This window comes from Procambarus clarkii, chromosome 55, assembly GCF_040958095.1.
Source record: "Procambarus clarkii isolate CNS0578487 chromosome 55, FALCON_Pclarkii_2.0, whole genome shotgun sequence".
NCBI classification, from domain to species: domain Eukaryota; kingdom Metazoa; phylum Arthropoda; class Malacostraca; order Decapoda; family Cambaridae; genus Procambarus; species Procambarus clarkii.
Genome location: NC_091204.1, coordinates 19,582,163 through 19,596,431, shown reverse-complemented (window position 1 = coordinate 19,596,431; position 14,269 = coordinate 19,582,163). Strand labels below are relative to the sequence as shown.

At 42.6% G+C, this 14,269-nt stretch overlaps 1 protein-coding gene across 7 annotated transcripts in view; it reads left to right on the top strand.

Moving 5' to 3' along the window:
- Positions 1-14,269, top strand: part of Nipped-A (Transcription-associated protein Nipped-A) — a 331,196-nt gene that overhangs the window by 21,145 nt on the left and 295,782 nt on the right. For all 7 annotated transcript variants that reach the window (XM_045738328.2, XM_045738364.2, XM_045738341.2 and 4 more), the window contains exon 4: positions 6,454-6,642. In XM_045738328.2, the coding sequence (XP_045594284.1) occupies positions 6,454-6,642 (189 nt within the window). The remainder of the gene's footprint in view (positions 1-6,453; positions 6,643-14,269) is intronic.

Below are 14,269 nucleotides of genomic sequence, written 5' to 3'. Positions count from 1 at the left end.
CTTCTACAGGAACCACCAAACTTGTAGTAGAATCTTCTATGAAATCAGAAACATCAAGTGGTTCTATGTCCTCAATGTCCATTTCAGAATTTGTGGTTGATGAGTGGGCTTGAGGTGTTGAGGTGAACAGAGGACGCCTCGCACCAAATGTGCCGGGTGTTGAAACTGCCGCGTCAGCAGGAGGAGCTGCGCTGGCATCTATGTCGGGAACATGTGGTATACTTGTTGTTGTTGGCCATTCCTCGCTGTTCCACGCCAATAAGGCTTTTATTCCTACTGCGTGAAACTCTAATAGTGTTAGTTTTTTTGTATCTGTTGAGTAGTGGTTATACAATGCGTATGCATTGTGCATGGCCATTTGTAGAAAATAGAAAGTGATCTTCTTGGTCCATTTGTGGGTTTTTCTTGCAAACTCATAATATTTGACCATTTGATCAAAATGATCAACACCTTTCATGAACTTATTGTAATCCACTATGGCCTTGGGTTTGTTCATTTTCACAATTTCTACTCCAGTTCTCCCGTCACGTTTACGAACGCGTTTCCTGCGCTGTGCTTGAGTAGTGTCGGCATTGTGGATATTGGTGATAGACAGAGACGGGGCGCTTGTCCTTCCAAACTATAACAAAGGTGTTATCCTTACGCATGTATACGGTCGTGTCGGTTGCCATTTTACCCTTTACCACTTGTTGCAGATCCTTGGGGGCGCCACGTTGGAGTCTTAAGTGTGCCACATGTGTAAACACCCACTTCACGTAATTGTTCTGTTAGGCTTACCGAGTTATAGTAGTTATCCATATACAAATGATAACCCTTGTTGACTAAGGGCGCCATCAACCCCATCACGGTTTCCACTGTCGTTTTTCCAATTCCACAATACACATCAAATTTATATATGTAGCCTGATTTCCCTTCGGCCAACATATAAAATTTTACACCATATTTATCAGGCTTGTTGGGATTGTAGACCTTGAAAGAGAGGCGGCCGCGCCATGCCATTGTACCCTCATCGAGACTCAATTCTTTTTTGGGGATATATACAGATTCAAATTTTTCTGAAAAATAGTCCATTAGTGGTCTAACTTTTATCAATCGGTCACTATTATTCACTGGAACGCCTTTTTTGTTATACATGTGGAAGAACTTAGAAATGTGTTGGAACCGAGCAGACGACATAAACAAGTTGAAGAATCGACAATGCCACATCTGATTCGTCTGCCAGTACATCCTCATTGTAGGCATCTTCACTATGCCCATCAGTATGCACAGGGCCAAATATCGGGCCATTTCTTTCACCGACACTGGTTTCCACGTTTTTCTTGCTGACTCAGCCATGAGATGTATGACGTGTGTGGCATGCAAATTTGTTTCATACGCTAAGTATTCAACCACTACTCTAGTGAAAAATAATTGTAAAAACTGCAAAGGAGTAGCAGGTAGTGGAATTGTTAGGCCAGGGGTTGCAGTAAAGTCATCAACGATGGGAGGAGTATTGCTACGATTCCACTCATCACCCAGCCTAGCCCTTTTTGGTACTGGACACGTGCGGTTACCGCGTGGCGGGGCTGGGGCTTCTTCATCACTCTCATCCTCACTCTCACTCGAAATATCATCATCACTTGTGGAAACCTCATAAAGCACATCATTTTCCGGTTCGTCAGCCTCCAAATCATCATCAGAAGACCCTGAAAAGGCTTCAACAACGTCGGGAATCTTGGATGGAGTGAGATTGACCCCACGATACAGATCGAAAATCCTGGCGATCTCTTCTGCTTTCCTACATTTCCTACCTTTGTTTTGCGTTCCACTGCTTGTTCCTGGTGCAGCATCCATGTTGAAGGTATTGAATGGGTTTTAGGTACATGAGAACGGAAACGGAACGGAAATAAATGCGTAAAACGGGTCACGTTTGCCGCGAGAGGGGAGCGCAGTGTGGGCACTTGGCGTGTCAACAAAACAATGGGCCGACCACATGACCGGGTAGGCCGAGATGCCATGTGTTTGGTGAGGGAGAACGGGAATTTCATGGAGAAAAATCTGAGAGTATCCCCATCCATTTCGGTTAAAAAATGGAATTTATAGAAATATTTTTTCGATGGACGAGAAAAGTAGGCTGTTATGCGGAATCGTAAGAAAAAACGGTGACGAGTTATCTCTAATCTAAAGCGCGAAAGTGTTAACATGTTTAGAAGACGAAAAAAAAAATTTTAATTTTTTTTTCTTGCGCACAGGGGTGTAAATGTCCCCAGGACCCCTGAGCAGTGTAAGGGTTAAGCAGACACGACTTTCCCGTCAAAGAAGGAATAATTTAAATAGGGAGATTGAAGAAATCAAGCGGAAATTGAAACACTCATATCAAACTGAAGAAAGGCAGTTAGAACAGAAAGCAATTCAGGAAATAAAGAAAAATCCAAAATACTTCTTCAAATATGCAAAATCAAAAGCAAAAACCACTGCCAGTATTGGACCTATTCGTACAAGTGAAGGTTCATACACGGAGGATGACAAAGAAATTAGTGAAATCCTAAAAAAGCAGTATGAGGACATGTTTAGCACTCCAATAAACAACATGAAAGTGGAAGACCCAGACAATTTCTTTATGTGGGATATCCAAACCCCTGTAAATATAACTGATATCAACACGAGTGTACTAGACTTTGAAAGAGAAATTGAAAACATGCCCATGCACTCGGCCCCGGGTCCAGATTCATGGAATTCAATATTTATAAAGAAATGCAAAGTGCTGGTAGCACAGGCACTCAGTATAGTGTGGAGGAAGAGCTTGGACATGGGAGAGATACCAGATGCACTTAAAGTAGCAGACATAGCCCCTCTACACAAGGGAGGGAGCAAAACATTGGCGAAGAATTATAGACCAGTTGCATTAACGTCGCGCATTATAAAAGTATTTGAGAGAGTGATTAGGAGTCAGGTCACCAATTTCATCGAGACCAATGACCTTCACAACCCAGGCCAACATGGATTTCGAGCGGGAAGATCGTGCCTCTCACAGCTACTTGAGCACTACGACAAAGTCATTGAGGCATTAGAAGAAAAACAGAATGCTGATGTGATATACACGGACTTCGCAAAGGCTTTCGATAAATGTGACCATGGAGTGATAGCGCACAAAATGAAGTCAATGGGAATAACCGGTAAAGTAGGATGCTGGATACTCAATTTTCTGTCAAACAGGACACTGCGAGTAACAGTCAACCATATAAAATTGAGTCCAAGCGCAGTTAAAAGCTCTGTACCTCAGGGTACAGTCCTTGCACCGCTGCTTTTCCTTATTCTCATACCAGATATAGACAAAAAAACAAGTCACAGTTTCGTATCATCCTTTGCAGATGACACAAAAATTAGTATGAAAATTACCTCGGCTGAGGACATTGAAAAACTTCAAGCTGATATTAATAAAGTTTTTGACTGGGCATCAGAAAATAACATGATGTTTAACAGTGATAAATTCCAGGTACTCAGGTACGGTAAAAATGAGGACATTCTACAAAATACAGGGTACAAAACACAATCAAATGTGCCTATAGTAGGAAAACAGCATGTAAAGGATTTGGAAATAATGATATCTGACGACCTAACATTTAGAGAGCATAACCAAGCAAATATTGCATCAGCCAAAAAAAATGATAGGGTGGATTATGAGAAGTTTCAAATCCAGGGATCCCATCATAATGGTTGTACTCTTCAAGTCACTTGTGTTGTTCTGTCTTGAGTACTGCTCAGTACTCACTTCCCCCTTCAGAGCAGGAGAGCTTGCTGAAATAGAGGGAATACAGAGAACATATTCGGCACGCTTAGACGCGATAAAGCACCTAAATTATTGGGATCGTCTCAAAGCCCTCCAAATGTACTCACTAGAAAGAAGATGAGAGAGAGATCAAATAATATACATGTGGAAGATACTGGAGGGCCAAGTACCAAATCTACACAGTAAAATAACAACGTACTGGAGTGAACGATATGGAAGAAAATGTAGAATAGAACCATTGAAGAGCAGGGGTGCCATAGGCACAATCAGAGAACACTGTATAAACATCAGAGGTCTACTGTTGTTCAACACCCTCCCAGCAAGCATAAGAAATATTGCTGGAACAACCGTGGACATCTTCAAGAGGAAACTAGATTTATTCCTCCAAGGAGTGCCGGACCAACCGGGCTGTGGTGGGTATGTGGGCCTGCGGGCCGCTCCAAGCAACAGCCTAGTGGACCAAACTCTCACAAGTCAAGCCTGGCCTCGGGCCGGGCTTGGGGAGTAGAAGAACTCCCAGAACCCCATCAACCAGGTATCAACCAGGACATAGCACTTGATGCACCCCTGGCCGAACCAACCAAGCATCCACCACAAGAGGACTCCTCCGGAAGCCCACCGCCTCATTCTTCGCCAGTAAAGAAGAAGAGAGCTGCAACCCAACAAAATGATGCCCAGGGCCAAAATAACAAAAACTCCGGAGCCGGAGGTGAGCATGAAGCTCCCCTACCCAAGCCCCCAGAAGTGAAACCAACAAAAATAGGGCCTTGCAAAAACAATCACCAACCAGGGAGCCGGTGGCTGAGCGGACAGAACACTGGACGCGTGATCCTGTGGTCCCGGGTTCGATCCCGGGCGCCGGCGAGAAACGATGGGCAGAGTTTCTTTCATCCTGATGCCCCTGTTACCTAGCAGTAAAATAGGTACCTGGGTGTTAGTCAGCTGTCACGGGCTGCTTCCTGGGGGTGGAGGCCTGGTCGAGGACCGGGCCGCGGGGACACTAAAGCCCCGAATAACTCAAGATAACTCAAGATAACCGAAGGGGTAACAACAAAGCACAGAGAAGAAAGAAAAAAAAGAAACCGATCCAAAGACCAGGAAGGGTCAGGCGGTGCATGAACTGGCCAGAGGTAAAAAAAACAAAAACACATGGGAAAGCTTGCTGAATGTGGCAGAATTAACATCCACCCCAAAAGCAACTGGAGCGGCTCCACCAATGCCAGACGATATAAAGCAATAGTATTAGGCATGAGCTGCCGGTCCAAAAAGAGCCAAGATAGAAAGAACAAAACTGACTTTCAGATAGTCTGAAATTGAAGAAAACCTCATAAGAGAAAACACTGACGGAAAGATTGCTAAGAAACTTCATACTATCACTGTTAGGAAGACCGCAGTTGGGACACCATTAAAGAAGTCACCTGATCTTCATAGAAAATGCGATACACATACGTCAGAAAGACCAGACGCGAAATGCAGAGCATTATACACAGAGTTCACTAGGACATTCGATAAATGTGACCATGGAGTGATATCACACAAAATGAGGTTAATGGGAATAACTGGTAAAGTAGGACTGTGGATACTCATTTTTCTGTCAAACAGAACACAAATAGATCATATTTGTCAACCATATAAAATAAGAGTCCAAATGCAGTTAAAAGCTCTGTACCCCAGGGTACAGTTCTTGCACAACTGCTTTCCTTATATCTCATATTAGATATAGACTCAAATACAAGTCACAGTTTTGTATCATAATTTGCAGATGACACAAAAATCAGCATGAAAATTACCTCTGCAGAAGACATTGAAAAACTAGAAGCATATATTAATAAAGTTTTTGACTGGGCATCAGAAAATAACACGATGTTTAACAGTGATAAATTCCAGGTACTCAGGTATGGTAAAAATGAGGACCTTAAACATAATACAGGGTATAAAACACAATCAAATCTGCCCATAGGTGGAAAACAGCACGTAAAGGATTTGGGAATAATGATGTCTGACGACCTAACGTTTAGGGAGCATAACCAAGCAAATATTTCATCAGCCAGAAAAATGATAGGATGGATTACGAGAACTTTCAAATCCAGGGATCCCATCACAATGGTTGTATGCTTCAAATCACTTGTGCTGTTCCATCTTGAGTACTGCTCAGTACTCACTTCCCCCTTCAGAGCAGGAGAGATTGCTGAAATAGAGGGAATACAGAGAACATATACAGCATATATAAAGACGATAAAGCCCCTAAATTATTGGGACCGTCTCAAAGTGCAAACAACACTAGAAAAATACCAAGATGAGAGTATACTGTACTATATTTTAGGTGACATTTTATTTGCCATTGCTTTATAAAATCTCATTTGATGAAGCCCATACAAACAAATAATGTATACTCTCATCACAGTATTTCTCTACATGTCAAGTACAGCTTAAAGTGGTTTCGAGTGTTGAATGAACTTTCTCGATGTCGTTAGGGCTGGAGTGAGTTGTATGGCTTGACATGAATGTTTTGAAAGATCCATGATGCAGAATGTAGATTTGCCATGACTGATCATATTCCTGTCCATGTTAACAATAGAATCTTGTCTAAAGAAACCGTTTAGTACAGTTCACATATGAGCAGTTTCCTCCGCTTAGTTTCTTAAACATATCTATACTCTAATGCATATTGTCTCCGATTACAGCAACTTCGAAAATTAATCCTGGAGATGATTCATCGTTTGCCAAGCAATGATCAACTCAAGGTGTACCTACGTCCTATCTTGTCTCTTATGTTTCGTCTTTTGGAGACAGATAACGAGGAAAATGTGATGGTATGTCTTCGAATCATCATAGAGCTACACAAAACCTTCAGGCCTCAGTTCAGCCCAGAGGTAAGCTTGAATTGTTTCAGGTATCTGCCTCTTTTTTGTTTTCATGAGTTATTGCTTCATGACTGGGAAGAAGTTTATTAAACAAAATTCATGGCATACCATCTACAGTAGTTCATTACAGGATTAGTAATATATATTAAACATGCTCTTATTGGTTTAGGAGACATTTTTTCTGTGGGGAGCCCCATTGGCTCCCTGAATCTATCATATACTGATCAGTGCCATGCTGTCAGGTGCCATCAGGCACAGAGTTCTTATTGGCCTACTGGGGACCCTGAGTCAGAGCCTGGTCCACTCAGAGAGGCACAGGGAGTGATGACCTATGAAAACTTTACATTTAAAGTTTGAGCATATTTGCTACCACCAGGAAAACACCCAGAGAGGTTGGCAAACCAAAACAAACTGCTGCATGGTTTAACCCTTTAACTGTGCGGCCTATAAATATGACACCCCCCCCCAGTGCGCAAGAAATAAATTCTCGGGAAAAAATTCTTTTTAGTTCTGAAAGTGTCAAAAACCCCTCCCTGTATATGGGTATAGCAATGGAATTTCGAAATTGTCCTTACTTTGGCTGCTATGGGGTCCATAAGGTGGCGTGTGACGTCATCATTCCATGTGCGCCCGTGCAGTAAGCTCCCGGGGCCGGTGGGGCGCCCGGGGTGGGGCGCGCGAGTTGCCGCGAATGTATTTTTTGTTAATTTTTTGCGCACAGTTCCAAATACATTTTATTTGTTTTTATGCGCTAATCCTATGTATAATCCTATGTAGGGAGCCAGTCGGCCGAGCGGACAGCACGCTGTACTTGTGATCCAGTGGTCCTGGGTTCAATCCCAGGCGCCGGCGAGAAACATTGGGCAGAGTTTCTTTCACTCTATGCCCCTGTTACCTAGCAGTAAAATAGGTACCTGGGTGTTAGTCAGCTGTCACGGGCTGCTTCCTGGGGGTGGAGGCCTGGTCGAGGACCGGGCCGCGGGGACACTAAAAAGCCCCGAAATCATCTCAAGATAACCTCAAGATAATGAACACGTACACTATATTATGGCAGTAAAACATCCGTACTGTCCAAGGACACTGTGTTACGTGCATGACACTTGTGTACACACGTTGCACATATTTACCATGTATCATGCTAATTTATGTATATATACAATCTATTTACAGACTATACACTGTCACACACTATATACATTCACCATCAACACATTCAGAACACCGCGAGTGAGAGCTGCCACACCCAGCCAGCCCTCCCTCCCTCACTTCTCCAACATTGTATTTGCCAACTTTGCCCCTCTCATCATACAGTTATTCACACCAATGTTTCATGCTCATTTATGTATATTTACAACATATGTACACACTATACACTGTCACACACTATATACATTTACCATCAACACATTCAGAACATCACGTAGCAGCTGCCTCGTATCAGTCAGGCGAAGTCACAGTGAGAGGTTGTGTTAACCGGAGCTCCTGAGTGTTGTTATATTATCATAGCAATATGGAAGTTGTAGTTAAGGACCTGGTGACTCTAGTGGGAGCCCTGAGGACAGAGTTGGACTCTCTGCGGGAGGAGGTGCGTCAGCTTAAAGAACAACGAGAAGTAACGAAGGAGGAGACCAGTAGTAAAGGGACCTCGTCTTGGAGAGTTGTGAAAGACAGGGGCCTTAAGAAGACTTTGATAAAGCCGCCTTCAAACGCCATAGCAACTTCTAATTCATTTGTCGTTTTGGAGGACGAGTGCTGTGGTGAGACTGCGGATCGCGCAAAAGGGAAAGCAACGAAGAGAAAGGAAGCGCAGGCCCCTCAGAAAGTAAAGGTACCTAAGCAAACATTAGTTGTGGGAGATTCCCAGATAAGGTATTTGGATAGAGCGTTTTGTGCTAGAGATAGGGGGAACAGGTTAAGGGTTTGCTATCCCGGAGCTGGCATTGGTGATATTATAAACAACATGAATGATATTATGGCTGGTAATGGGAACAATCCCATTATTTGCATTAGCGTGGGAGGAAATGATGTTGGTCGAGTTAGGAGTGAGGAACTGATTCAGAGGTATAAAACAGCCATAGAATTAGTTAGGAACAAGGGAGGAATCCCGATCATATGTGGCATTCTTCCAAGAAAGGGAGTGGGAAATGAATGGATATCGAGGGCACTTGGTGTCAATTGCCGGCTGGAAAGATATTGCAAATCAAATGCAATATCTTTCATAGACAACTGGGAACACTTCTATGGAAGAAATGAAATGTATGCTCGTGATGGGGTGCATCTATCGAGAGCTGGGGTTGTTGCTGTTGCGAACTCGTTGGAAGAAGTGGTTAGAGGTGTTTGTTTGGGTTTAAACTGTTAGTAGATAGAGGTATGGGAATTGATTTGGAGGAAGGAGGTAATAAAAGTATGTGTTTGTGGGAGAAAGGAATTGGCAAAACGATCAGGGAAAGAGAAGGTCCGCAAAATAACAATTCACTTAGGGTATATTACACTAACAGTAGAAGTCTAAGAAATAAAATTAACGAATTAAATGCTCTTGTCTGCACAGAAAAAATAGATATTATTGCACTTACCGAAACGTGGATGAATGTAGAAAATAGAGAACTATTAGCTGAATATCAAATATATGGATTTAAACTATTTCACACAGATAGATATATTAGACGAGGAGGTGGAGTAGCCATATATGTTAGGGACAATTTGAAATGTAGTCTCAAAGAGGGAATCAAAACAGAGCCACACACAGAAACTATTTGGATAGAATTAAACGAAAAAGCTAATAATATTATAATAGGAGTAATATATAGGCCACCAAATTTAGACAGAATGGAAGCAAAGCACCTATGGGATGAAATATCTAGAGCATCTAGATCTTACAGTATTTATGTCATGGGTGACTTTAATTTTAGCGGAATAAACTGGTTGAACAAAACAGGGAATAGTGAAGCAGAAGATTTTCTAGAATTAATTGACGATTGCTTTCTTACGCAACACATTAAGGAACCAACACGGGAAAATAATATTTTAGATTTAGTGTTAACTAACAGGGAAAGCAAATTAATGACATCGAAATAGGGAGTGAGCTAGGGAACAGTGATCACAAAGAAATCAGATTTAGCATAGAATGGAATAGACCAGTAGGAGAAAATTCTGTTAAAGTGCCAGATTTTCGAAAAGCTGATTTTAATAGCCTAAGAAATTTTTTGGGTCAAATTGATTGGAAAGTCTTGGGTATGGGGTGTGGGCCGGTCTTGGAGCGAGACATGAACCCAGCGATAGGTGACTTAAATGGGGATTTCGATGTGGATTCAATATATAACTTATTTAAGAATATTCTAAACAAAGCACAGGAACGTAGTATACCATACAAATTGAATAGATCGAATACTAATGACCCAAAGTGGATAACAAAGAATTTGAAGAACCTTATAGGTAAAAAGAGAGCTTGGTACAAAAGGATTAAAAATGGGGAGGTCACTTTAGAACAGGAATTCGTACAACTGGTTAGAAATGTTAAAAAAGAGATAAGGAAAGCAAAAAGAAACTATGAAGTTCGCATAGCAGGGCAAGCAAAGACAAATCCTAAAGGGTTTTTTCAGTTATATCGTACTAAGACTAGGGAAAGGATAGGTCCATTAAAAACTGATACAGGTCAAATAACAGATAGTGATGAAGAGATGAGTAGTATTTTTAATAAATATTTTGTATCTGTATTTACTAAAGAGGAACTTAACAATATGCCTTCAGCTGAACAAGTCTATGTGGGTGGGGACGAGGACAGGTTGACGAGTTTAGCAGTTACCAGGGAGGATGTTCTTAAACAAATAGTAAAACTCAAACCAAACAAATCCCCAGGGCCGGATGAAGTGTTTGCCAGGGTGCTTAAAGAATGCAAAGAGGAGCTTTGTGACCCACTGTCAACCATATTTAATAAATCAATAGAGTCAGGCAGAGTGCCAGAGTTTTGGAAAGTTGCTAATGTGATACCAGTTTTTAAGAAAGGAGATAGATCACTTGCGTCTAACTATCGACCAATTAGCCTAACGTCTATTGTGGGAAAGTTACTCGAATCTATAATAGCAAATAAAATTCGTCTTCATCTTGAAAAACATAAATTAATAATCGAGTCTCAACATGGTTTTATAAATGGCCGTTCATGTTTAACAAATTTGTTATCTTTTTATTCTAGCATTGTTGAGGCAGTTGATAGTGGTAAGGATTGCGATGTTGTATACCTTGACTTTAGCAAAGCTTTTGATACAGTGCCACATGAAAGACTGATTAAAAAATAGAGTCTCATGGTATTGGGGGTGCTATATTAAGCTGGATTAGGGCATGGCTATACCAAAGGAAACAGAGAGTTAGTATAAATGGAATCAAGTCAGAGTGGGAAAATGTTGTAAGCGGAGTGCCTCAAGGCTCTGTCCTGGGACCTCTGTTGTTTATAATATATATAAATGATTTAGATTCAGGTTTGAGTAGCAACATTTGCAAATTTGCCGATGATACGAAAATCGGTAGGGAAATTAATTCGGAGGAGGACTCACTATCACTTCAAGTTGATCTAGATAGGGTTTTGAAATGGTCAAAGGATTGGCAGATGCAGTTTAATGCTGATAAATGTAAAGTTCTGAGGTTAGGTAATGATGATAGAGTTACAAGATACGAGCTAGATGGTGTTGTGATTGCGAAGTCGGATTGCGAAAGGGATCTGGGAGTTATGATTAGTAAGAATTTAAAACAAAAGGATCAATGCATAAATGTTCGTAATAAGGCAAATCGGACACTTGGATTTATTAATCGCAGCGTTAGTAGCAAGACACCTGGTGTGGTTCTCAAGCTATATCTTGCTCTAGTTAGGCCCCATTTAGATTATGCAGTTCAGTTTTGGTCGCCATATTATAGAATGGATATAAATTCACTTGAACGTGTCCAGCGTAGGATGACTAAGTTAATTCCCCAAATTAGAAATCTTTCATATGAAGAAAGATTAACAAAGCTTAATTTGCATTCACTGGAAAGGCGAAGAGTTAGGGGCGACATGATAGAGCTTTACAAGTGGGTGAATGGACATAACAAGGGGGATATTAATAGGGTATTAAAAGTATCAACACAGGACAGAACACGAAATAATGGGTATAAATTGGATAAGTTTAGATTTAGGAAAGACTTGGGTAAATACTGGTTCAGTAACAGGGTTGTTGATTTGTGGAACCAATTGCCGCGTAACGTGGTGGAGGTGGGGTCCCTCGATTGTTTCAAGCGCGGGTTGGACAAGTATATGAGTGGGATTGGGTGGTTATAGAATAGGAGCTGCCTCGAATGGGCCAATAGGCCTTCTGCAGTTACCTTTGTTCTTATGTATGTTCTTATGTATGTATGGGCCAATTATAGCAGCTGCCTTGTATGGGCCATTAGGAGCTGCCTCGTATGGGCCAATAGGAGCTGTCTCGTATGGGCCAATAGGAGCTGCCTCGTATGAGCCAATAGGAGCTGCCTCGTATGGGCCAATAGGAGCTGCCTCATATGGGCCAATAGGAGCTGCCTCGTATAGGCCAATAGGAGCTGCCTCGTATGGGCCAATAGGAGCTGCCTCGTATGGGCCAATAAGAGCTGCCTCGTATGGGCCAATAGGAGCTGCCTCGTATGGGCCAATATGAGCTGCCTCGTATGGGCCAATATGAGCTGCCTCGTATGGGCCAATAGGAGCTGCCTCGTATGGGCCAATAGGAGCTTCCTCGTATGGGCCAATAGGCATTCTGCAGGCGTTACTGCAACATTGTATTCGCCAACTTTGCCCCTCTCATCATACAGTTATTCACACCAATGTTTCATGCTCATTTATGTATATTTACAACATATGTACACACTATACACTGTCACACACTATATACATTTACCATCAACACATTCAGAACATCACGTAGCAGCTGCCTCGTATGGGCCAATAGCAGGTGCCTCGTATGGGCCAATAGCGGCTGCCTCATATGGGCCAATAGCAGCTGCCTCGTATGGGCCAATAGCAGCTGCCTCGTATGGGCCAATAGCAGCTGCCTCGTATGGGCCAATAGCAGCTGCCTCGTATGGGCCAATAGCAGCTGCCTCGTATGGGCCAATAGCAGCTGCCTCGTATGGGCCAATAGCAGCTGCCTCGTATGGGGCAAAAGCAGCTGCCTCGTATGGGCCAATAGGTCTTCTGCAGGCGTTACCTTTGTTCTTATGTTCTTAGCTCCTCTCAACATAATCCTGTTGCTGTTATTACACTATATACATACACACACTGTATATACCCATGTACAAATGTGTTCCCCATAGCGAACCACGAAGCTAATATGGTGAGCAAAACAAGAGTGGCTGCCACACAGTGATGGTACCTCAATTCTCTCCCTCCCTCACCACAATTCCTACTTCCACAATACTACGCTCAACGCTAATTATAATCACAATCCTGATCACTAATTCCTGTAAATGAATAATTGACCACAAGTTTATTTTGAAAAGGAACCTAAAAAGTCGTTTGAAGATTCCTAGATGGACGAAATAATGCTGTGGTGCTGTGGCTAGCGCTGTGAACATCGTGAACAGCATTCAATCACTGATATTTGAACATTGTACCCAGTCATTATCACACTCAGGCTCTTCTATAATACTATCATGGCTAAATAATACAAGTTATATATATATTATGACATTATTAGGCGATGCTGTGGTCACACGCTGAACAGCAGTGCTGTGCGCTCATGCTGCGAGCGCCAGCCTTGGTTGCTCACTCACTACTGAGGCTCCCACACCTGGGAATGTGGACCACGATTTTTTTTAAAGATGGCGTCTGTTTACAATAGCCCTGAGGAAGCTGATGTGAACCCCATGTAGCCGCGGGAGTTTTGAATGGAATGTGAAAAATACAAATACCCAGAGGCGCGTTGCGCACCTGAAGCCTGGGCCTGCAGGCGCGTTGCGCAGTTAAAGGGCTAAGAAACGAGACCTCAGCCTCAAAATCGCTAAAAGAACTCTCCCAACAATGAAAATGAAACCACCAAATTTTCTTGGAACTAGCACTGGATAGTTTGCCCCGCCACCCTCGTTTGGGGGGTAGGAGGGAGGCATATCGGGTCAGCTGGCTCACTTCCACCTCAGTTCTTGCTGCTGTGTTCCCTGGTCACCACTTCGCTCTGGCTCCAGTCTCCAGTTTTTGTTTGGTGTTTTGCGTTTGAGGCTGGTTTTTACAGAAGTGTTGTGCATGAGCCAGGAGTTTAGTGAGCTTGGAGCTGCATGTGCTCAGAGTTTCCTTCCCTGTGCACTCTGTTGTGCTTCCCTTGCACAGTCAAGGTTTGCTTCCCTGGGGCATCTGGGATACTCTTCTCTTAGGGGGGGGGGGGGGCTTCCTCACTGGAGGGGTGGTCTTCGCCCTTAAGGTAAGCCGGTGGTCTGTGACTGACTGTCATACCTGTGGTTGGGAGTGTTTTTGGGTGTTGCGGTAATTACCTAAGTGTAATTACACTTAGTAATAACACAGTGTGGGTGCAATTACGTGATTACGCAGGGTGTGCAGTGAATTGAGCGACCAGCTATTCCATAAGTACATAGGTGTGCTGATGTTTCTCCATGGTTGCCTGTTTTCTGTGGCTTGGTTTGG